Raw genomic sequence first — 25,814 nt, 5'->3', positions numbered from 1 at the left:
TGACAGCATAATGAAATTTTTAGGATTTCAATTTTGGGTTTGCTAGGATGTCTGCAATATTGGGGAAAAATAACCGAGCAAGAGAAACGGTATTCTGCCAGAGCTTTTCAAGGCCTTTATCAAAAGATAGAGAATTATCTATGCGGGGCGTGTTTTCCACATGAGCTTAGATATTAATTTATATGGCTATCTACAGAGATCATTACTTACCAGATCACAGTGTCTCAACTGACAGAAGCATTACGTATCTGCAATTCAGGGAAATCCTGTGTTGTTCCAGGTTTAGCCTTGAACTGGTAGTGAATGTTCAATTTTTTAATGGTGATCACTGTATATCCACCCAAATAATGAAACCACCTTAAAGCATTTACAGAAGCTAAAAATGAGGAGAATTTCCCTCTTTCAAAACATGCCTTAGCTCTGAAAGGCATTAATGCAAAAAAAGCACCACGCTATTCCACAAACCTGCTTATTTATACAAAAATCCTAAGGGATTAAAAATAAAGCCCAAGCCCCACTGCCCAAATTTCTCCAGGTTTTTACTGCTTTCAACCCTCCAGAATCAGAATTGATTAAAAAAACCCCAGCCTACATCCTATTCCCCCTTTTCCACCATCAAACAATCCTGTTGAGAATATTTCAGACTCGGACAACTACTGCCACACCAAAGTCAAGGAGTTCAGCAAAGTTATTGCATTCATCCTCTGAGACACTGGCAATGGGGGTAAAAAGAGGCCAAACTGGAAACTACAGTGCCTGCACCAGCCTCCCCATGGGTGTTATTTGGCCTGGTGAACATTTGTTCCTGATTACATGGTGAGGGAGGGGAGAAGAAAAAGAGATAAAAATTTGTCCGATTTTCAGAGCCCAAACTGAGCTTCGAAAGCAGACACTTGAGAAGCCCTTCCCTGCGTCAGCTGAGAGCACAGAACCGGTGTGTTTGAACATTTTTATACAGCAGCTATTTTATGCTAGAGTTAAACTTTCAAATTCCCCACAGCACTGTCTGCCTGGAGCACCATTTATAGCAATCCTAAAAACCACACCTCCACCTCTGTCCTGGGATCACGGCTTCAGAAATCGGCAGACAAGGGACACATAGGCTCCTCTCGCCACCTCCACAGCATGAGGCTCCCATCCAAACACCAATTAAGTCAACAGCCCTCTTACCTTACTGAAGCCAAGAGGAGGGCAGGCTCCAGTGAATAATATTAGTATCACCAAAAGATGGGGCTGAAAGAAGACATATGCTGGCCTTCAAATTTAAAGTGTACAGATACTAAAGGAGTCTTTGAGGACAAAGTGGTCCATCCAAGCCTTAAGGTCAAAATCTAAGCTCTAGTGTAAACCCTGCAGCTGTCTATATAAGGTCTGAAGAAGTACAGATGATATACAGATGATGTATGAATATGACATACAACGGATCTTGTGCTTGCAATACTCTGGTAAAACACTTGGTGCCAAGTGGCTGCTGAGTGAGGGAAAGGATGCAGAAAGCAGATCAAGACCCAGCCGGATGACTCAGTCTAGCTACAGGATCAATAAACTCAGCAGCAACAAAAACACATTAGCATTTCTTCACCAACCCTGACCCTTCAAAACTTGCAGAGGCCAGAGAATGCACTACCACGAAGAGCCATCGCAGTGGGCTGCCAGAAGTTTTTGATGAGTCCCAGGCTGCCCACAGCCAGAGTACTGGGAGCCGCCGAGTAACAAAAGCAAGACCAGGAGACATTACTTCATAAAACACAATTAGAAGAATTTAAACATTGTTCGATGGAATGATGCACTGTTCCATGTAATTGCTTGTTTGATAAATAGCAGGCAGTTACAGCTCACACTTTTAGCCTTGAATGATTGCCAAACTGAGTTATTTTGGGAGGTAGAACTGAATCAGCAGTTCACTTACAAAAATTAAGCTCTGGAGAATGTGAAACAATGAAATATTTCTGCTCATTAAAGAAGCTACTGGTACTAGATAATCAGCATACAGACACAGCCCAGAAAGGTGGAATATTTATGTGCCCAAATCACTTTTCCTGAGATTAATCTGATAGGCAAATTGTCTACAGCTTGATAGCACCCCTTAAATTTATTTCCCCGAAAGATTTACAGCCATGTCCTAATCACTGCTCTGCACCACATGGTCACAGTGCTCATACAACATCCCAGTAGCTGACTGGGGCTCTCTGAGTCACCCCCATGAACCCTACTCTGAAATCAAGCAGTAAATGTAAAGGCTATTTCTACACCAGATATCGTGCTAAAATTTAGGAGTCATTAAGCAGTGCATAGAAACAGAGGTTGTGGTTGCTGTCCCCCTCACCTCAGACACACGTCCTGATCCTCAAGGCACAGCACTTCTTGGCAGCCACAGAAAACACTGAAAGGAACTGATGGCTGGATACTGTTCTTTTTTGCCCGGGTGACTGCCCCCAGAGAACAGCAGCAGAAGCTGTAACCTATCTGATTTGTGGTTCAATCCACATCTGACAGTTCAGCATCCTTCAGAACATAAAAAATTCATGGCCATACATATGTGTAAATTACTTTTGGAATAAACGTAATAAAATAATTTGTGACACTCTCCATAGACAATAGCAGCAAGGGTAATTTGCTTCACAAAGAAAAAAAAAAAGTGTATATTTCCTCCTACAGTGGGAATTGATTTCCCACTGGATAATATTAGCTTGAGTAGGAATATGTGCAAATTTTAGTTCCAGGACAATTACATGTTTTAGAGCTGATATTTCATAACTCATCAAAAGCAGAGACTGAAATTTTTGATACTTTAAAAGGCAATGCCTCATTTTTCCAAAGGGAATTACAATGTCCCTTTCTAGCTTTCAGAGATACTGAACCATCAAACTTTACTTTCAATTTTGTTACAGTTGAGAAAAAACTGTAAAGTAATTTGCAAGAGTTTCTAAAATTTTGTTTTAATTTCTTCCCTCTCTCCTTGGAGCCTCTGTGGTTACTGTAGAGTTTTACAAGCAGAACGCTATTGATGTAAGTCAAGAACGATGCAAAGTTGAGAGTTATCCTAAATCCATGCTGACAAGCTTTTCTATCGTACAAATGAAGTGTGTACCACTTCTCTATCTGTTAACTGCTCAGCATCTCAGGAAGGATACCTCTTCACATATATGCCCAACTATATCATTATTTTGGGATACATAATTCAGAATCTGGGAGTTTAGAACAGAAGGTGATGAAAAATAACAGATTAAAAGGAAAAAGTGTAAGCTGGCAGAGGTACATTATCCTGGGGAAAAATTTATAGCGTAAGATCAAACGTATTTATTCTTGTAACTCTTTCATGACGACAGATCATCAGGAATACAGCTTCATCCAGCCCTCAAGCGAGCGATGTGTCAGAAAAGGGGGTCCTGCCAAGTGGTGACTTGTGACTGGAGCGAGACCTGCAGGGTCACAGTCAATTCCCTGGTGCCCTCCCACTTCTGCCCCCACTGGTCCCAGTTTGGTTGTGCTTCAAAGGCTACAGCTGAACAGGATCGCAGCAGGAGACGTATACCAAAACAAGACACACCAGATTGGAATAACGCATCTGGTATTGTGGAAATTCCTTTCTAGGTGCTATTTTTAACACCTACAATTAAATGTGCTTTATGGATATTCCATTTCCAGCACAGTTATTACTATTCGATTGCCGTTAATGTAAATGCTGGGTGATGGTTAATGCCAAGCCATGTGATTAAATTATTTCCTTTCCCATCTGGGTTTCTACAGTCTTAAATTAAAAAAAAGAAAAAAAGGACACCGGTGAGATCACAGCTGAAACATTCATCCTGGTCCCCACAACACATTTTGGAAGAAAACTCTGTTTACAGGATAAATCACATCACAGGCTTTAACCCCTCTATACTACTTAGTGCATAGTGGATAATACTACAGTTAAAAATACTAATGAAAAATGACTAATGGTAAGTAAATGATTCACTTAACTTGGCTCTCTCTGTAATGTATTCTTCATATGACAGGCATTTATTAGCTCTCACTGACGACTCCGCAGACGCCCTGCTATGCGCAGAGTGCCTGTCTACACATTAAAACTTAATGCACATAGCAAGAATTATTGATGTTAGCTCTGTTCTAAAAGGGCATACCAGCAGGATTTTTTTTTAATGCTATGGCTTTATTTTCCTTAGCTACTAAATAATAATGGAACTTCCGTTTTATCATAAGCCAGTAGTCCAAAACACCAATTAATTTCCTCACATTATTTTGCCCACAACTGTTGTCTTTTTGTGTGATTATTTTTTACAGACACATTAAAATAAGTACACGTGTGATGTTTCGAGATTAAAAAAGCAGCTTGGAAATCATAGCGCTGGAACATTGTGTGCTATCTGTATGCCTGGGGAAGCAGCGAGTCTTAATGGACCTTGTGTTTTCCTCAGGATTTCAGCACTTGTAAGAACAGCCAAATGCTGATAATTACTGGAAACAAATACTGCATGAAGATGAATACTGCCTTGAATACGCACATACAATTGCCTCTGCTTTACTGAAAGTATACATGCTATGAATGAGCTGGAGCCCAGTGCTGATGAAGCATCTCACATGCTAACGCACAGCCACTCTGCTGCTTATGGGCTTTTTCCACCCGGGAAGCTGCTGATTGCACTCAACTCCAGGCCTCGCTTTTGACATTGCTGGGTGTCCACCAAGCCTGATGTTAATGCCCAATTTAACTGCCTTCGAGTCTACATCCTAGACACTTGGGAACCTCAGAAAATCCCTGGAACCTCAGTCTTTCTCAAAACCAATACATCTTCCCCCTCTTCTTGAGCTAAACAGACCTCAGGCAATTATACACAGCTTTTTAACAGTGCTTGGCCACCACTGAAGGAGATACTCTGGTCCGTTTGGTTTGTTCAGCTCCCTCTGGTTCAGCACACCCAAGCATCAGCTCACCCTGCATGGGGACGGAGAAGTGGGGAGCCCGCGTGTTGCTGCTGGGGAAGCTGGGCGGTCACCATTCCTCTCTACACCTCAGAGAGCCAGACCACAGAGTGTCGCTTCCTGCAGTTGGACACATCCCGCCTGGAAAGATGTGACTGCAACCTGCCCAAAAGCAAACCTCACTTGCACACATGTTCAGGTATTGCTGCTGCCTTGTGAGGACCCACAAGAAGGCACCTGGCCATGGCTGCTTCAGGCCAATCCCCCCACTGCTCTGAACCTGGTGTAACCCTTACACCAGTGGACACTGAGCAAAGAGTGGATGCAGAATGATGCTGTTTGGAGTTGGCAGACGAAGACACCTGGGATGAATCCCTTTGCTGACTCAAGGAACTCCATAAAGCCTCTACAACAACTGGAAAAAAAATAAGCCTCCAAGTCGAGCAGCCGAAGTGCTCCCTCCATTTATTTTCCTCTGTATAGAGATAGAAAAGGAAGCACTTTCGAAACTGCTTGAGTGTCTGTCCCTAAGACTTAACCATCCAAAACCTGAGTGAATCACTGACTTTTCTAATTGCCAAAGCCAGTCTGGAAATAGACTTCAATCTAAGACACACAAGCTCTTACCCTACACCTAAATATAATCTCCACTAACAGCCTGTGCTACACTGCTTTAATGTAAATGGCAATTTAGACCAGATATAGTAAGGGCCTATAATCTTTTAGCTATGTTTAAACAAAAGAGAGGTCAACAGGGTATTTACCATAATCCATTTTTAGGTTTCATGAAATTACAGTGTAAGAAACAAATCAAGCCTGGCCTTTATGATCAGGCAAGAATGGCTCTCTGTGCCTTTTATTTAAAAAAAAAAAAGCTGAAGATGGAAGGAAATGGAATGATTTGTTAAATGGATATATTTGATAAGGGAACATTAATGCATTTTTCAATAGTAAAAGTGAAGAATGCTGTTCCAGATAGACATTTCATTTTTGTTACAAAGACAGTGCTTGATTACAGTTTAGGGAAATGAACTGAAAGAACAGATGTACTATTTTTTTGATAGGTAGTCAGAAGGGTATTTTACAGAGTCTGGAAAGAGTTGGAAGGCAGATGATTCAAAGGATAATTGAAGAATGATATTTAAACAGGTTACATTTGTGCCCTCAGGCATTAAACATAGGAGACTGTTTTTAATTCTCAACATGGGAGCTTGTGTTGCTGCAAAGCAAATTAATACAATGAATAATTTTGTTTCACAGACATGTAGTAACTGCTGGTTAGCAAGTAGGGAATTTTCCGCAATACAGGGAAACAGCAACACTTCATCTGAAGTTATTTTGAATAAGCCAGATGCTATTCAGTTTAATATTCATCATAATTCATTATGTTACAGTATAACATTTCCAGTGGTTTCAGAACAGAGATCAAAAACATCTGGGAGTAACATAGTGTTGTGGTTTGACCCTGGCTAGCAGTGAACACCACGCAGCCACTTGCTCACCCCCACTCCCTCCAGGGATGGGGGAGAGAATTGAAGGGGTAAAGGGAAAAGAGACTTGTGGATCAAGACAAGAACAATTTAATAACTAAAAAACCAATAAAATTAAAATAACAATGGTAATAATAATGTGGACAATAATAATAATAATATATACACATATCCAAATGAGTGATACACAGTGCTACTGCTCACCACATGATGACTAAGGCTCAGCCTGTTCCTGGCTAATGATCCCTGAGCAGAGAGAGTCCCAAAACCACAATCCCAGAAAAGGGATAAGGGCCCAAGAGTCCAAGAGAGCAAGAGCCGACTGAGAGAGTAAAAGACAACCCCAAGAGAGAAGGGTGACACCAAGAGAGTGAACTTCCAGACAGAACCTCACCTATATACTGGGCATGACATGCATGATATGGAATATACCATTGGCCAATCTGGATCTCAAGCCTAAACCTAAGGTCGAATTCTAGGTTAGGAATTGGGGCTGTGCTCCCTCCCAGCTTCTCCTGCACCTGCAGACACTGGCAGGGCAGAGAAGCTGAAAAGTCCTTGACTGTCCTGCCAGCAACTACAAACATCAGTATGTTATCAGCCTCCTCCTTAGCTCAAATCCAAAACATAGCCTCACACTAGCTACTATGAAGAAACCTCTCCCAGACAAAACCAGGACACATAGACAGTAACAAGAATGTGCAGAGACAGCCCCAGGTGCAGGACTCTGGCTCTCCAGTGTGTCGGGTCTGTGATGCAGAGGTCCAGCACAGCCTGATGGCATGCAGATCACAGCTGGTCCATGCCTCTGGGGCCTAAGGGTGCTGGTGAAGGTTATCAGGCAGGTGGCAATGTCCCCTCCTCCACAGTGGACCTCGTGCTTAGAGCCACAAAGATGATGAAGGGAATGGAGCATCTCCCTTATGAGGAAAGGCTGAGGGAGCTGTGTCTCTTTAGCTTGGAAAAGAGGAGGCTGAGGGGTGACCTAATCAATGTTTATAAATATGTAAAGGGTGAGTGTCAGGAGGATGGAGCCAGGCTCTTCTCTGTGACATCCAGTGATAGGACAAGGGGCAATGGGTGCAAGCTGGAACATAGGTGAGGGTGATAGAGCACTGGAACAGGCTGCCCAGAGAGGTTGTGGAGTCTCCTTCTCTGGAGACATTCAAAGCCCTCCTGGATGCGTTCCTGTGTGATCTGATCTAGGTCTGCCTGCTCCGGCAGGGGGATTGGATTAGATGATCTTTCGAGGTCCCTTCCAATCTGTAACATTCTGTGATTCTGTGCTTGAAAGCAGCACCTGCATCTCTGTCCCCTGCTTGAGATGTCCCAGCTACATGCAACCCTGCTGCACTCTTGGTACAAGTTGGGACTCCCTGGTCATGGCATAGGGACATCTGGGGCATGTAGGATTTCAGTATTTAGCATTGTACTACTTCGTATAAGCTACATCTTTAGCGCCAACTTCAGTATCAGATTTAAGGAAAAAAAGGTTTCTTTCTAAGGGTTTCAGCCCTCACTAACATGTGCTCTGAACTATGTAACAGCAGGGCAGTCTCTTGAAAACCCCTTAATTCTCAGCCTCTGATGCTCCCATATCCTGCTTAGCAACAGAGCACACATTAACTCTTTCCAATAAAACCTATATGTATCAATTAGCAAATTTAAGTGGAGTATGCACTACATCCATATCAATGACACATTGTGCTGGTTTTGGCTGGGACAGAGTTATATTTCTTCATAGTAGCTAGTATGGGGCTACGTTTTGGATTTGTGCTAGAAATGGTGTTGATGATTCAGGGATGTTTTAGCTACTGCTGAGCACTGCTTACACAGCATCAAGGCCTTTTCTGCTTCTCACATCACCCCACCAATGAGCAGGCTGGGGGATACACAAGGAGTTGGGAGGGGACACAGCTGGGACAGCTGACCCCAACTGACCAAAGGGATATTCCACACCATACAATGTCATGCCCAGCATACAAAGCTGGTGGAGGAAGAAAGAAGGGGGGGATGTTCAGAGTGATGGTGTTTTGTGTTCCCAAGTAACTGTTGCGCATGATGGAGCCCTGCTTTCTAGGGGATGGCTGAACACCTGCCTGCTGATAGAAAGTGGTGAATTAATTCCTTGTTTTGCTTTGCTTGCGTGCACAGCTTTCACTTTACCTATTAAACCACCTTTATCTCAATGAGTTTTCACTCTTTTACTCTTCTGATTCTGTCCCCCATCCCACCAGTGGGGTGAGCGAGTGGCTGAATGGTGCTTATTGCTGGCTGGGGTTAAACCATGACACACATTAGTGTATCATGATTAATGTTGTGCACTTCATACCAACTGAATTGCTAATGATAAGCCACTTAATTCTGAGCTGAAACAATTACTCTTCCCATTGAGAATACTTATTTCAGCTCAAAGCTTGGCAGCTGGAGTACAGAAAGCCAACCATACCCAGTCATGCAAATACATCTTGGGGAATCAAAATTCAGGTTTACTAATATGTATTTCATATGCATAATAAAGTATTTGGCATACAAAAACATAACTTTTCAAGACTGGTACAAAATCTGTTGGCAGGACTGAGCACATCCTTAATTCATAGGTTTCAGTAGCAGCTGGGGTATGCACACATGCATGTTCATATTTGTGCATGAGAAAGCAGTTTGTGCTTCATCTATAAAGGCCTCCACACAAGCATTGGCGCTCCCTGATGTCATATGGATGGATGAACTTTTCAGACTCACTACATATTGGTGGATGCAACAGTGACAATGTTATATGTCAGAAAAGCAAATGGGTGCATCCTGATTTGGATTCGTTATAGTTAGGACCAAATACTTGGCTTGCTTTCAAGTAAGTGAGGAATTTAAGCGATACATTTTACGGCAGCTGCGTAGTTTTGGTAGACGCACAATTTAACTTGTAACTGGTAATTATACTTGTCATTTTCTACAATCAAAACACTATGCAGACAGCAATTATACCACCAATATGCCCCTGAGAAATAGATAAACAAGCATAACTCATTTTTCAAGTGTGGAATCAGAGACATAATGATCTGATGACAGAAAATACTAATGGCAAAACCATTATTAAAATGTAGGATGCGTTCATTGTGCAAACTAGCCTGGACAGCAGCGTTGGTTGAACACAGCTGCAGCACAGCAGGATGCAAGGATTGAGCCTTGCCAGGCCGCTGCTGCTGCTGCAACTTTGATGTGATGGTGATTACTGTTATCATTATGGTGAATCAACAAATGCATTGATGTTCCCACATTTAAGAGACAGAGACTACAGTATGCATGACTGAGTATCACTGAACAGATGCTAGGTCTCTGGGACCAGTTGCTCAATGTAGTATTTAAGACACAATCAGAGCTACTAACAACGTGAATGGAGCATTTCCGTAAGTCTGTGCAACTAAGGGACTGACCCCAGGGCAAAGTAAGCATCGGGAGAGTCTTTCTGCTGACTTCAGTAGCCGTTGAATGAGTCTCCTCTTATGCATATAAAAGGGGCTGCTCCAACATCTGCAAGAGCTGGCAAGAAGACTTTCGTTGACTTCCAAAAAACATCATTTTGTCACCTACACACCGACCTACCAAGCAGTACAGTATTTAATGTCCTATTCCACGTGGACTTGCAGCTTTGTAGTGAAATGTACTCTAGCACTTCACCATATGAGGGATCTGAGGCTGATGCGTGTGACACTGAGGACGCACAAGGGAGCACATCATTCCAAGAGACTCTTGTGGTGCTCAGGAGATGTTACTTAGAGGAAAGTCAGAAGCTGCTTCTCAGAATTAATTTTGCAGAATAAAGCAACAGTAACTGTTAACTGCAACAAATTTGTAACTCTAATTTCTAAATGAGTGGTTTATTTACAGTGCCTGCAGCTGGCAGCTGAGGTTACCCCTTAAGTTATATCTTTGCTTGGCCTCTGCAATTACCCTTCATGCCCTGTTTCTCCAACACAGAACCCATGTGAAGAAACAACAGTCCCATATAAGTATGTTTGCTAAAGATACACAGGCTGGCCAAGCCCAATTGCATCCAGCCTGCTTTCCTATCCCTTATTCTTGTTCCTCAGGCCTCTTCGATTTTTCAACATACTTCTTAACAGAGCAAAAGAAAACACAACAGCAACCATTTTCTGGGTAAGTGACCCAAGTTAGAGACCACCAGTAGTTCCATGACAGATCCATGGGAAACACATGCCAACATCCACATACGCTGTGCAAGGCAAATCTGGACAAAGCAAGAATCATTTCAATGTACATCTTCCAAAGACAGGGGCAGGTTTGGCAGGGAAAGAAGGAAGTTTACTTAGGTTATTTTTGGATGCAGATAACTGACTGAATACATGGATTTTTATCATGTCGATACTTATACAATACTGACTGGTTAGTGACAAGACAGATCTTGAACCTGCATGACTGCAGGCCAACCTTTAAGGAGAGATGTCAGTACTTTGCCAGCGGTCGGATAGACAGGTTTGGTGTCTTAGCAGATGACACCTTCCGTCTTACTTCTTTAGCCACCGATTTAATTACACGGGTAATGTCATGAGAAGCAGAAATCAATTATTCATTAAAGCTGCCTAAGAAATAATTCTTTTATCCCATGTATTTTGTTACAAGATCATTTACACCTGGGTAAAAAGGCAGTTTTCTTCCTTCAGTGTCAATATTTTATACAGTAACTCACTTAACAGCCCAAGTGAAAACTGAAGTGGGTCTGTCAAAAAGGATCAGGACATGTTACTCTATGCAAGGCAAAAGGGTGATGCTTGAAAACTTCACCAAACCGTCCACCACATATCATCTGCTGTGTAATTCAGGGATCATAAGCAGGATGCATGGAGCTATCCGTTACATCTCTTTGAAAACAAAGCCCTTTGTTGCATTTACATCTCAGCCTCCCATGACTTCTTTAGAGGTTGTTGGACGTAAAACCACAGATCTTGCACTGCCTGTTTTCTAGCTCCCTCCATTTTTAATAAACACAAGACCTGGCCTGCCATTATGATCTTGACACAAAGGACTTCTTCCACATTCCCATTAAAAACAATACTGCTTTTTGTAAAGTCAAAAGAAGACCTTGAGCTCTCTTTACAAGCAGACAGACAAAAGTCTTTTCTTTTGCCTGGTTTGCTTTTATTGACTAAAAATAAACAAATAAATGAGAGCATAATTTTCAGAGGGACAAGTCTCTCCTCTCTATCTGCTTTGCCATTAACTGTCCACCCTTGTTCTCTTGCTGGCTGGCTCCACCACTTTCTGATAAAGCCATGACCATAAACCTGCACAGTAACTCATGTGAAAACATTCTTGTCTTTGTAAGATAAAAGGTAGGAATGGGAGAGGGAAGCTGAGCAGAGCTGAAGACATCAGGCTGAGGAGACTTCAGGGTGGGAGGAAACAGGGAGGAGGAATGGCAAGAATAGAGAAGTAGTTCTTGGCAAAGAGAAAACCTTACCCCCCTTCACACAGCTGCAAATTCAGCAACAGTTTATTAACCCAAGTTTACATGAAGTGAAGAAGATAAAAACAGCTGCACAGAAAGCAGGGGAATCACTCCTCTCCCTACAGCTAGATACCCTGCATGTGGTATAACTGAGCCCTACAAGGCTGTCTGTGAGCTGGACATGACTCAGCTGTGTGCATCGTGCTCCACCATCACACTGCCAATGCCAAGCTTTCTATGGTGTAAAATTTACTCCCAAACATATGCAACCACATATTTGTATATGCACATTGCATTTGTTTTTAGTGTTACCCCAGAGCCCCTGAGTCCTTGCCAGAGGCCAAACCCTACCTCGGTGAGAAACTGCGTGGAAATAGAGGAGAAAGAGTCTCTACAGACTCACATCTGTGCATCAGGCAGAGCACAGAGCCAAGTACCTACATTCTTCAGATAGAGACTCAGATTAGCAGCAAACCATGCACGAATGGGAGCATGCATTGAGGGGGTGAGAGAAGCCTACAGGTACTGGACTTGCCCACTTAGTGACAGTGTGTCCATGCCTGGAAAGTGCAGTGTGGAAGGATTTGTTTCCAGACTATAAATATCTGGCATTTAAATGTAAGAAAGTCCATACATAGGCTTTTGTAGGTCCAAAGCTATGGAAAAAAGAAGGGAAAAGCCTCTGCTGTGCCTACACAAACTGCTCAGAATAGACATTCTTGGCTATGACTTTATAACTTGATGTCACTGGCACAACAATCTTTTACAGAAAGAAAGCAGCAATTGCTGAAATACTTAATAGTGCATCTCACCTTCACCACAGGAACCTTCATTCAATTTACATTAAGTAAGACATAACGTTTTGGAAAAGTACCAACAATTTCAGCTTCTCCTTACCATTTCAATGAAACAATTCTTTTCTCCTTCAGCTGAGCTAATTATGAATATTTAATGTATCAAAATGAACTGAAAGCTACAACTGTGCATCTGCTCTCCAGCTCTTCATCCATGTATTGACATCAAGGCTTAGTTCCCAAAATATGACATTAACTATATTGCTATGTAAATACAACTCCTTCAACTACCATTTCATAAGTAAAATGCCTGACTTGAATAGACGAAACTGTCCTCTCCCAGCTAGAGATGTCTTTGTTACTTCGGCTCCTGATGTCAATTCCCTGTGCCAGTTCATCTTTTGTCCTCTAATTGAATTAATATTCACTTCCTCTTACTAATCCCCAGACGCTTGTCTGAAATGATCTAAGATACAGCCCACGTTTACAAGAAGAGAAAAGATTTATATCAGGGCATCAGTTTGATAGCTACAGAGGTTTGCTAATTTGCTGTGCAGCCAGGCAATCTGACTGCAGGAATATTCTGATTTTTTACTGCTCCTCTACAGCTTGGATGTAATGTTTTGCTTTTAGCCCTGTGCTGGAACCACACTCAGAATAATGTTCTGATGTGATTTAAGATCGTAAAGAAAGGAACACTCCTTCCTGGATTTTCCAGACACCAGAAATACATATAAACTTCAGTGCACTGTAGGTTTGCCAACTCTTTGGTTTGGCTATAGTTATTATGTCACTATGAGTAAAAAAAAAAAAGGTGAATCTTTTCAGCATCAGACTTACACTCTTCAGCATTTTCTAGTGCAACAGAATGTGTGGAATGGTGAAAACAGAGATAAAACAACGGCTGCAATTATAGCTCCCTTCTGATCCCCTGGATCAAAACGTTTAACTAAAAGTTTGGCCTCTTTAGAGCTTAGGAGTTTTGCCATCAATTTTCAAGAGATCAGGTTTCACTTTTGTCCCAAAATTATGAATGGAAAAAAATATCTATGCTGACAGCACACTGGAAATCCTAGAATACATAGCCACTGTCCCCCTCGAATGCAACCACACAATAGTCTCAGTGTGAAGGAAATAAAACACTGGCCCCCGCATTTTGCTGTCCCCCTGCAAATGTAGGAATGGTTCAAACATAAGACCCCATCCACACCAGGATATACAACTGCTACAACTTGGTTAGCCAGCAATGATCCACTTGAGTAGCCCCAATATGATTGCTACTATGTTATTTTTTTAGAGGAAAAAAAGACCTACACAATATAAACACTAGTGTTGCTGTGTCCAGATGCTGCATAGATATTACCTTATAAAAAATACTTTTTTCTCTTCTCTTTCCACACCTCTTCCACATGAGTAAGAAGCAAGGTCTGAAAACTAGTGAATAAAAGCAGTTTAAGTGTGGCTGACCCAGGTGATGATTACTGAGACAACCCATCTTTCAGTCTGGTGATTAACCAAGCAAACATAAGAACAACTCCAACGACCAGCAGCTAGGGGCACACATCCTCTGCTTGCAGAGATTTGGTTCCTGGTTCTCTGGTTCTGGGGGGAACGCCTAGACCTTCGGCAACAACAGCCCCAGCCCCTCTAGTTCCCACTTTGGATTCATTGAACTGTTAATTACTGCTGTCATGAGGGTCTGAGGACATCAGGTAAACAAGACTGACAGACCAAGGCACAATTTTCTCCTTGTTTTAGTAGACCAACAGACGAGCACATAAGGTCTTCTTCTCTTACTCTGTTATCATCTCAGATCACCGTAACAAGAGACTTAATGAAGAGCCTGTTAGTCTGAAAGCTTACTTGATTCATCTATTTAGTTACCAAATGCAAGACAGCATCAACAGGAGAGACTGAAGCCACTCACCGCACTGCGTCACCCCTGTGCATGCTTTGAGCACCCTGCTGAGAGGCGTGGGATGTACAAATCGCCTCAAGTCCATCATTACCCCACATACACCAGCGAGATTAACCCCAAGGCAAGCCAAGTGTTTCCCAGCTATTATTACTGGAAAAAAATAATCCCAAATTCACAGCTAGTTTCAGTCACCCCCAAGCTGCATATTTTCCAGCTGACCTTTTTGCTCAGCGCTTTCTGTAACCATGGGGTGCAGCCCTATGGGAGAGGAAGCGTGCTTCTCCAGTGCACTAAGCAAGCAGTGTGGATTAGACTGCAGCAACTGGCTCAACCCACCTTACACCTCCCCACAAACTTCAGCAAAGAGAAAACCTACTTAGAAAGTGTCCTTAAATAATCTCTGCTTGATTTAACGATTTACACATTTGTAGGAAAATTCATCAGGCTGCCTCCCTGCAGTAACATGCATTTTCTTAGCACACCAGTTCCAAAAGGTACACTGGCTTCTGCAGTCACATCTTTCAAGGGGCAGTATTTTAATCTTGTTTTGTCTATGGTATTTACAGAGATTCCTGAATCTCTCTGCATAAACTGACAAGCAGATTATTGCACTTTTACTGAAGAACGCTTTGGTGAGGTGCAACTGGTTACATTACTGAGGTTAATTTATATTGAACAGAGTTAAAAAGTGAATGACTAATATATATCGATATTACATACAATATCATTGAATATTACAGGTCAGTTTGTAGGACTTGAGGCGGTACATCAGATACAGTTAGTCTGTAAAAATAGTACTTAGAGAATCTAAACTCTTGAAAATAATTGCAAATTTAACATCTGCTCCTTCCCCTCCTTAATATTAAATTTAGATGGTAAAGGAGAATTACCAGTACCAGTAGATAGGTCTGATGTCTGTATTCTTTCATTTTCATAACTATGTCTATCGGGATACATTACAGTCCCTCAGGGAGAGAGCAGTTGCAACTGGGCTCTCTGGATTTAAAGACATCATCTGGCCCTGTTGCAAGTGGGCTACGATTCTGCTGCATGAAGTTAAGAAACTTCCCGGATAACAAAAAACAACAGGGGAAAAAAAAGGCAGGTGTTTAAACAAACACAGTTGCTACCTTTCACACAACGGAGAAACCTGCCCAAAAGCTACTTGCACCAGAAATATGCAAGTGAGGCTACAGTTTACAAGGTCTAGGCTGAGAATATTGGGATACAGCTACTTATCCAGTGACGCCGGAGCGCTTGTTAATGCGTAGGCAGAAAGGATGCACTCTGCCTCTGCAGGAGCTGTTGGCAGGAATCTCTGCTCATTACACCTATTTGCAAACACTGATGTTCTCCCACTGTTCTCTGCTTCCTAATCCTCCAAACCACCACACCCCCCTGCATTTTGAGGAATGATCATCCAGGTTTTCTGGTATATAACTTTCAAGTGGGGAGGAAGAAGAAGGAATTTAATGCAGAGGAAGAGGCAGGCGCCCCATTTGAACACTACTCAGTTTGGAGCAAGCATTTGACTGAACCAACATGTTTCAGCTCACCAGAGGCCCAATTTGGAGACAATTAAAGACAAAAAGATGCTGAACGGCACCAGGTCAGAGTGCTGGAGCCCAGGTCTTCTCTCCACCCAGCTGCCCAAGCGCTTGTCTAACAGGCAGCCCACACATGGCACACAAATATCCAGCTTTGAAACCTGTGTTACCCTCTTTCCCCTCCAATACATAAAACCCTTTGGTTTTGGCCATGTCTCATATATTATTAAATCTTTCTTCTCATACTTTTATGCCTCCAGAAAGCCTTTATAATAAAACTCATATGCTCTCAAAATAAAAAAATATGAGTCAAGGACTGGAGAAATTAAAAAGATGTGTCTCTGATGCTTCTTTTTCTATCAGGGAAATCTGAGCTATTTCGAGTGACAACTGTATTTTTTCATTTCATGCAGGTAACAAATATTTTATTAAACACAAGTGCCCAAAAATTCATCCCAATGCACTACAGTAACTTCAATGAGTGTGTCCTGGGGATAATTCTGGCCTTGAGTGCTGGTAGTTACTGTACATACTTGTCTGATTAATTCCTCTTGACTTACAAAAGCATCCATCATGTCACAATGGATGATCTATTAAGCACACTATACCTGAAACCCTCCCCAAGTCATTTCCCCAGCATCTAAAACAGGCTCTTATCATTTCTAATCAGTAATTAATAACAAAGCATTCTCACTAGTGCAATTTTTCTGCTAAGGTTAATGTAATATTTCATCCCAGGCCAGATGTTGTTTTATGACTTCCAAGCATGACAGTAAGCAATGTCTTTGCATAAGAAGTCATCCACGGAGTAAATCAATTAGCTTCTCTTTCATCAGCAGGCATTTTTCTGCCACAAGGGAGGCTAATTAGATATAAAGTTCTTGTTTACCAACAGGAGTATATACCTGAAGTTTGGCATTGTATGTTGACTTTTCTTCCCTACGTCTCCCTTCTGCATCTTTTCCATTAAGGAGTTTTTAATATATGGTCAACCAAATAATGTGATTATGAGCTGCACTTACCACATTGTTATTAACTACACAGATTTGCCTACAAAGATCAACATCAATCACACAACATGTTTTCCGTATTGGTAAAACTTCTGGGCCACCTCTTGCCCTCAAGAAGGACACATATGTATTTATAACTACTCATCTCAGTTGCAAAGCATCAATAAATTCTAATGTATTGTTCTTTAGATAAACTGCACTGTTTGTCCTACTCCAAAGTTCACATCTGGACATCTGTACTGCTGTGCCTGCAAGGAAATTTGGCACCCAGAATACATAGAAGTGAAAACTGGAGAAAAATTAGTGTATAGCACTGGTGTATTGCACTGGTGTAATCTTGTCTTACTGATATTGGCAAGTAACTTCGGAGACCTATGATTTTTCCTCCCTTTTGATTGATAAAGTAATTGTCTGGCATCTCAGGCTCTTCTTGTATGATATACCTGAAGAATCACCTCCTATGTAAACCTATCCTCTTTCAACAGTTCAAAAACATTGCCCCTCATCCTATCACTTCAGGTCCTGGTGAAAAGTCTTTTTATAAGCCCCCTTTACATGCTGAAAGGTCCCCCCAGAGCCTTCTCGTCTTCAGGCTGAACAACTCCAACTCTCTCTCTCAGTCTTTCTCCACTGGAGAACAGGATTACCAAGGGCAGAAAGACCAGGTTACAAGCACTTGAACCTTTTATGCAAAGTGCTTTGGATGATACGTACATAGAGCTTGGACCACAAAGCTCATCACAAATCTCTGTCCAGGAACCAGTACAGTTGCCCACAGAGTCATCCTAGTGAGAGGAAACCAATTGAAGATACAAAATTGCCAATCCAAGTGAAAGCTGAGTGCTGTGGGCTGAACTAGTTTGATGTTTGCTGATGCTATCCAGGCAGCCCGAGCCACGGATAATCATGTGGCAGCTCTCAAAAAAGGAGCGTTTGCAGCCTGAGGTGACTATGGATCCATAAACGCTGTCTGCAAGGCAACAGCTCACTTTCTTCCTTTCACTTGGTGGGAAGTAGGGGAGAAAAAAAGCAGAAGTAACAGAAGAAATGTGTTATTTCAGAATGATGGCTCCAAGCCAGTCCAATACAATTTCATAACACAAAGGCAACGTGAGGTCCACAGCTCTGACTCACCATGTTTAGCAAATCACTTTTACATCCTGGCTCCAGCTACATGAAAATCTACCACCTAGAAATATATCTCCTCAACAAAAAGAAATGTGTTTGAAAAGGAAAGCAACAAATGGCAAACAGCTTGACCTTTAGTGAAATAGTCACGTTGACTCATGATTAAAGTCAGGCAATGTCAAACTAGAAACTGAAACAAACTCATCCTTGGATTTGGATCCTAATGGATACAGGTCTGGATCTCTGCTGTGTTTCTCTCAGTAATCTAAGTAGTTATACCAAACAATGATGCAGCCTGCATTTAATGAGAATTAAATGTTAATCTTGACAACTAGAAGACAAATTCTAACTTTAAAGATGCAGTTATTTCCCATTCCTTTAACATTTTGTTTATTTTGGTTTGCAATTTCTTGTAACTCAGTAGTACACTCATTGCACCAAACAGATCAATGTCAACCACTAAGTGTGCAAGCCTCATGTATGATATGGCCCAGTTCTGAACTTCTGGTGACTCCAGCTCATGGGCTGATCCACAATTACCTGTTATATTTGGAGCAGTGCAACTGTACACAGTCATTCAAATTACAAGACACAGTTGTGTACATTGTCTTCTAAGAATACATCTTGCAAATATTTGTTTACCCATATTCTTAAATTCCTGGGGCTTCATATGCAAAAAAAAAAAAAACCAAACCACTGAAGATGCAAGCTTATGTCACATTCCTGCAAGGCTCTTCATCTGTGTTCAGTTACATGTAGATTTTCTCCTTTGCTACTTGCTGTGTGCTGAATCCTCTTTCTCTTTCATTTACAACTATGTGTCAGAAGGAAAATAGTTCTGGTTAATACAGATCCAAATTGGCTTTTTAATACACTTGTTAAAGAAATGGTCCATTTCAGCCCTCAAAATTTGCCACAGGTATCTTTGCACCTTATTACTAAACCTCTACCTGAAAATGAAAGGAAAAAAAGATAATAGGGTCTGAAAGACATGCTGCACACTGCGTGCCATGTATGTGGAGACCACAGCCTGAAAATCCACTTAGTGTAAATCCAGTTCAGCTATATTGACTTTTCTTTCCCTCACAGTATATTAGTGCTCATGAAACATCTTGCCATGAAAGCCCTAGAGAAAAAATCTTTTGTCCACAGACAAATGCACTTCCCACATTCTGCTCTATTAGAACAGGTGAAAGGGCAAAAGCTTGTTCCTACTTTTACAATAATCACAAGGCCAGACACTCAACTAAGACATAAATAACACATGGGCTTTGTCGTGAACACTTGCTCTAGCCCTAATCAGTGCTATCTCCACCCCCTTATCCTCTCCTTCTCCATCAAACATATGAACAATTATGATCAGTCCACTAGAAATTTGACTGCAATTCTAACATTCAGCTCCTACAAGCCACCAGACCACCCTTTCAGTCACCTCCAGATCATTGCTGCATTTGAATTTACTCAAGCCAAATCTTCCCTTCTGTTTTTGTGTTTTTTCTCTTTCCTTTTTCTTTTTCATTTTCTTCATTTCCTTTCCTCTTTTCCTTTTTCCTTTCCTTTCCTTCCCTTCCCTTTCACTTCCCTTTCTCCCCCTTCCTCTTCCTTTTCCAATTCCCCTTCCCCTTCCATTTCCTTCCATTTCCTTTTGTTTACAGTCATTTACCAAGCCAAAAAGAGATTCAGAAGACAAATGGTGGCATCTGCAAACAACTCAAACAACTCCATAGAAGGAAACAAAACAGTGCAGGATCACAGAAGCGGTTATATGTCAACACAGTAAATACCCACAGTCAAATTCTCAGCTGGTGTAAATCAACTTGTCTCCATCTGGTTTTATGAGGGCAGTGCAACCTGATGCTGAACACACAGCAGAAAAACTTCATTCATATTAAACTACAGCATTTTAAATCTGAGAGTATTGACCCTATCTGGCACCTATTTTAATCGATGGCCAAACTGTCATCTCCCCTGATAGCGAACAGCCAGGAGCACACAGCACATGAGGACATATGGACCCTTAATACCATCTCAAAGCAGGGAGCCCCGTACAGACCCCTTCCTTGCCCACCTCTCTCCAGGGTCCTGGGGACATTTCCAGAACAGCAGCAGCAGCAATGGGTGCACACTGCTGCTTAAACAAGGAAACCTGAAGAACATGAAATGTACAGTGCACTCTGTAAAAGAGGATGGTGAGCCACAGTTGGGTTCTTCTATTATCCTAGATAATGTAAAAAACATGCACATGGACACATTAAATATTTAAAATTTCCTACCCTTAAAAAAAAATCACAACTGCACCTAGTTTGTAGTAATCCAAAGCCATAGCTGCAGGGCATCTTTCAGCGGCTTAAGTCTGGTGTTTGAATTATACAGACTCATTTGAACTACAAGGAGAATTACAAATATCTGCTCAATCAGCTCCACCGTTCCTCTGAGCCAGATAAACTGAGTGCTAAAGAGTTCCTGTGATGGCACACACAGCCATTGGCACCCAGGAGAAAAATGTGGGTTCACAGCACCAGGAGTCCAAAAGGTTCTGGCTGGTCAAGCGTTAAACATCTAACCAGTGTTTCCATTACCTGTATCAGTAAGAGACACTTTGGCCAAAAATATCTTCTTGCATATTGATCGTATGTTGACTTCTGAGCTGACTGTACAAATGGCTGATTGCAACTGCTTCAGCAAGGAACTGCAAAGGAAGATTAGGGGTCTGATCTCTAACCCCCCACCTTCACAACTGCTGGTGAATTTTTGAGAAGCAAGCATCCTACTGCCAAAATATAGACCAGTCTCTAATCTGACACCTTAAGAAAGGTGAGACAGACATTTCTTTGGGCAAAAATGGAAAAAGAAAGATGACCCACATACTTGAAAAAATATTCCAAGGGTCATCTCCAATCTGTTGTCTTCTATGGCAGCCTCTACTCACTGACTTATCTTGCTCCTGTTTTCCCAAAACGCATGCACTTGCTTGCCTGACATTGCCAGTCCCTCTAGGACTGAGTGCAGCATGCAAAGCCCCATCCAAAAGCAAACAATTATCAAGAACAAAGGAAAAAAGAAAAACTAAAAACTTGATAAGAACAGATGTCAGGAAGCTGATGGAAACACTTCGGTGTGAAAAAACAACATCTGCTTAGTTCAACATCAGCTGCAAGAATTGCCACGCTTCCTCAAACACTGACTTTTCTGGCTGCCTTGTAGGTGAGCCCGGAAATGGATGCTAATACTTTGCTTGGTCAGGGCGCAGAGAAAGGAAGGAGAGGCATGAAGGAGCTGCCAGCTGTGTCCCCTGCTTCAGGAAGCTCAGGAAATCTTTTCAGTTGACCAAGCTTGCAAGGACTCTGCGATTATGGCCCTTCAATGGATGGGGATATTTCTTTCTTATGGGATGGCCTTTAATGATGTTAAAGGGCAAGAAGGTTTTGACTGACACACAGCAGACCCCAGAGAGAATAATTACTCAGCCAGGCTCTCTTCCCTCACCTGCCCTTCCTGAGCATCTGCAAAGAGTCTTTAAATTTAACCTGCAAATGGTAATATTTTTCCTTTGCAGCACTGGATTGTTCCTCTTCGGGGCTTTTACATGGACTTTCCATTTACGCAACGCTAACTCCCATAATGGTCAATAAAGGCCAGCATATTAGTACGATAAACTCATGTTCCCAGCCATGCACAGAATTCAAATTGAATTAGAAAGTCAGCCTATGTTCATAAAAACAACACTATCCAGGAAATAGAGCTTTCCTGCACTACGTAACACATAACACATATCACATATCTTTGGGTTGTTGTCAATTCTTCATACAAATACTTCAAATCACTTAGACTTCATTTTGCACACTATATAGTGAGTCTCTTAATAATCAAATAGTATTTAAAACATTTACTGCCTTGTTAAATCTAACAAGTTAGATTTATTGGGATAGTCACTTTCCTTAATAGCCAATTTAGTAAAACTCAATGTATTCATTGATGGATAAATATATAATAGGCAGTTGTTAAACCTTAATAAATATGTTTAACAGTCAGCTGGCATTTTGTCTCAATGGCAGCACTTCTCCTCGGCTGCCAACAGGAAATGCTGCTCCTGAATGTGCCAATTCAGCCCACATGTAGGGAATAAACCTATCTAGAGGAGCAAACGGGAGCAAGACTTTCAGGTAGCTTTCCTGCGCTGCTTATCACAAGAAGAACTCTAGCTGAGGTTATCCTAAACTCCCATCAACACCATCAGGTGTTAAATAGCACACAGTGCAAGGAAGAGTGTGAGCTACTGTGTTTGCCTAGACCCCATACAAGCAACGAACCAGGACAGGAAGGGTTGCTGGCTACCTGAAAGCCATATAAATGCTATCCATGTATTATTATTGCAACTTAAGGTCTTACCGCACTCCCTGTTTCTTGCACATCATGTCACATTCTCTCATCCCACCCTGCCACTCTGTGTGTTATCAACAGATTAAATTACAATGCCTCAGCTTCCATTTAGGAGATCTAAAAACACTCTTTTAAAAAAAAATTAGAAGAGTCTGCACCATTAGACAACTAAAAACCTTTAAAAACCAGGCCCTTAGCTCAAACTGTAGAACTTTATGGCTCAACTCTGCAGGTCCAGGATCAGTCCTCCAAGCTGAAGGCAGCTATTGCATATAAATGAGAAAAAACAGATCAAAATATCTTCGAGACTGTATTTGTGCACTGGGCTGGGAAATTTGATCATAGCCACAAGACACTCACCTGGGTGGGATTATACAGTTCCTGGAGTGGGCTTCTGGATCCTTTCCGGCAGCAAATGTCCATCCCAAATGGATTTCTACGCATTACTGCAAGGGGAAATTAAAATTAATACAGGTTAGCAACATTGGTTAGCAGTAACCTATTGCAATACCTATAGCAAGAAGATATTTTCTGACAGATTAGGGGGTTCTAGAGACAGAATTGTGTCTTACTTCCTAATTTTACTTTCCCTAGAAATTGTCCGAGAGATACATCCTTTATCTATTGTGGAAGTTACTTAAAAAAAAAAAATGTTCCCTGGTTCTCCTCTTACAAAAGATATTATCCAACAACTTCCAGCTTGGGTGCACAAAAGTTCAAGCACAGGAACCAAAGCGATGGAATTATCAGTGCTGGTGCTTCTCTGACCATCAGGGAAGAGTCAGATGGATTCCTATAAACAGCACCTCTGAGAGGCAATGTTTGAGCCTCTCTCAGCCTAAATACAGAAGTACACAGGATCCTAATATTAGAACATCTAATTTTAAAGCTTTTGGCCTAACTCTTTGGTTTCTCTTAGAACAGACACTCAGCAGTACACGACACACATAACAGTCAATCATTGCTGCACTTCCTGCTGCAAACGATATTTTGCTCTATGTATTGCAACTGAATATTTGACTGATCCAAAAACCAACCCCTACCATGATAACCCAGTTGGATATCAGCAGGTTTCCAAACCAAAGGTTTTGTCAAAGGTCTGACTGAGGATTATTTTGGATGATAAAGCTTTTTCAGGAGAGACATTGATCTGATCATGAGTTTCAAGTTAGACCTTTGTGGCCATAGAAATCCACATAAGAAGCCATTTGGCTCCAACCACCCTCTAGAGTCACAAGCTTGCCTGTCGTCTAATCTCACGTGGTCCTCATCATCCTCTGCAAACACTCCTCTTGCTCTGCTAACTGTGGAAGGAGCATCAGGCAATCAGGTGCCCACATCAGGCATCGCAGTGAGGGCAGATTCGTCTCATCAAGGTTTAATTAAGACACAACCAAAAGGAAAGAAGACATGTTCCTGCTGGGGATCCAAAGGCATTAAGCAGAGTCAGGCATGCTTTTACCACCGCTTGCCATGTTTTGTAACCAGCAACTATTGAAGTGTCCTATAGCAACAGTTCTGAGCTGCCCCACTTGCAGACTTCATATTGCAGGCTTCAAGCCAAGCATCAGAGAATGCAGTCAAGACATGCTTTAATACAGAGGGCTGATACACAATCACAACTGATATGTCAAGTAACATGCACCACAGAAAACTGTATACAGTTCCAATCTGGAAACATAATAGATTCTTTCACTCACTTTGCATCTATGTTTCAATTGAAGGTAATTTATCTAATAATGCGCTGTGTTGCTTTTCCACTGAGCAAGAGAAATTCCACGGGTCTTGTGGCAGGAGTCAGACATATATGCTCAGTAAACAGACTGGTTAAATGTTTTGATTTTCTTCACAATTAGGATAGGAATGTTATTAGAGGCTATAATTTTAATTTACGTGTTTAAATACCTGATTAACTTCTGAGCATTTTTAGTCATTCAGCAAGTATTGGGATTACCTGAGTTTTGTGCTAATGTGTGTTTTAAAAAGTTAACCTAGAAAGTGTGTAAAATAGTTAAAACTTTAAAAAGATTTTGCATGAGTAATATCAGCTACCAGTGTCTGGATGTGATTTTAAGAAGAAAACACTAAAGTGAGGGTGTGAGACATCCAGCAGTCATCCTATCCCCATCTGTAACACCCCTCTGTACTCCTGTACCAGGAACTGTGTCCAGGTGTGCTTCAACAATGATTTTGCACCCTCCTCACCATTACAAGAACACTTTCTAAAATGGAGCCTTCCAGTCAGGAGCAAAACACATCAATTCTATTTAAAAAACCAAAGAAGGGGGGACAGGAGAGGGGAACACTTCAGTGTATCCAAGTCATTAGACTGTGATTTACCAGGAACCTGAAACACTGATTCCTTGTACGAAACTGAAGAAGAATAATTCTAGCGTGTTGTTCCCTAATTTATTACTTCACTTTTCATTTCCATTAAATACAGTAAACAGTAATGTGTATAAATGTGCACAAATGTATCCCTTCCTGCTTCACTTAGCCAGCAGGTATCAACACAGCAACATTTCATATGCAGCACTAACAGCCATAAAGATTAAATTATTTGCACAACATGCAAGATTTGATTCCCAGATGTAAACAAACAAAAAAAGCAACTGTCTCCCCAGCAAAAGCTAAATGCTAATGTAGAACCTTAGCCACAGAAACCATTAAACCTTTTTTTATGATTCCAGATATTATTTAATTGGTTTGTTTTCTCAATAAAGCCTTTAGAAGAAGACTGCAGAGTTAGCATAGCAATACAGCAGTTCAACACAGGACTTGGTTCCCTGTTTATTGGTGTCAGGAACAGCACGCCCTGACCCAGCTGTACATGGCACCTCTGGGCACACCTAGAAAATACTTGTGTCTGGAATTTAACTGGAGCATCGAAATAAACAGGAATACTCCCCTTTCCTCAGCAGAAATCCCACTCAGACCTTTTGCAAAATTGTCCTTAGGTGAATAACTATCAGGGATGTTAGTCCAAAACACTTCCTGGCACGCCTGTGGACAAACTCACCTCTCAGGGCTCTTGCAACCTGTTTTCTACTGTCTCAGCTTCCCTGAGGCAATGTTTCATTATGTGAATGACATGACCTTTTCTTGCCTGAATCTCCTCTATAGCAGCCTGCAGTAAGAAAGCTGTAATATGGACGCT

The 25,814-nt window shown here is 41.6% G+C and overlaps 1 protein-coding gene across 1 annotated transcript in view; it reads right to left on the bottom strand.

The window, feature by feature from the left end:
- CHST11 (carbohydrate (chondroitin 4) sulfotransferase 11) overlaps window positions 1-23,103 on the bottom strand; it is a 96,948-nt gene extending 73,845 nt beyond the window's left edge. Inside the window, exon 1 of the mRNA XM_010078224.1 lies at window positions 23,018-23,103. Within this exon, the coding sequence (XP_010076526.1) occupies window positions 23,018-23,101 (84 nt within the window). The 5' untranslated portion in view covers window positions 23,102-23,103. The remainder of the gene's footprint in view (window positions 1-23,017) is intronic.
- Window positions 23,104-25,814: the final 2,711 nt, after the last annotated feature.

This window comes from Pterocles gutturalis, unplaced genomic scaffold, assembly GCF_000699245.1.
Source record: "Pterocles gutturalis isolate BGI_N339 unplaced genomic scaffold, ASM69924v1 scaffold37178, whole genome shotgun sequence".
NCBI lineage: Eukaryota > Metazoa > Chordata > Aves > Pterocliformes > Pteroclidae > Pterocles > Pterocles gutturalis.
The sequence above is the reverse complement of the archived record's forward strand: the minus strand, read 5'-3'. Positions and strand labels throughout refer to the sequence as shown.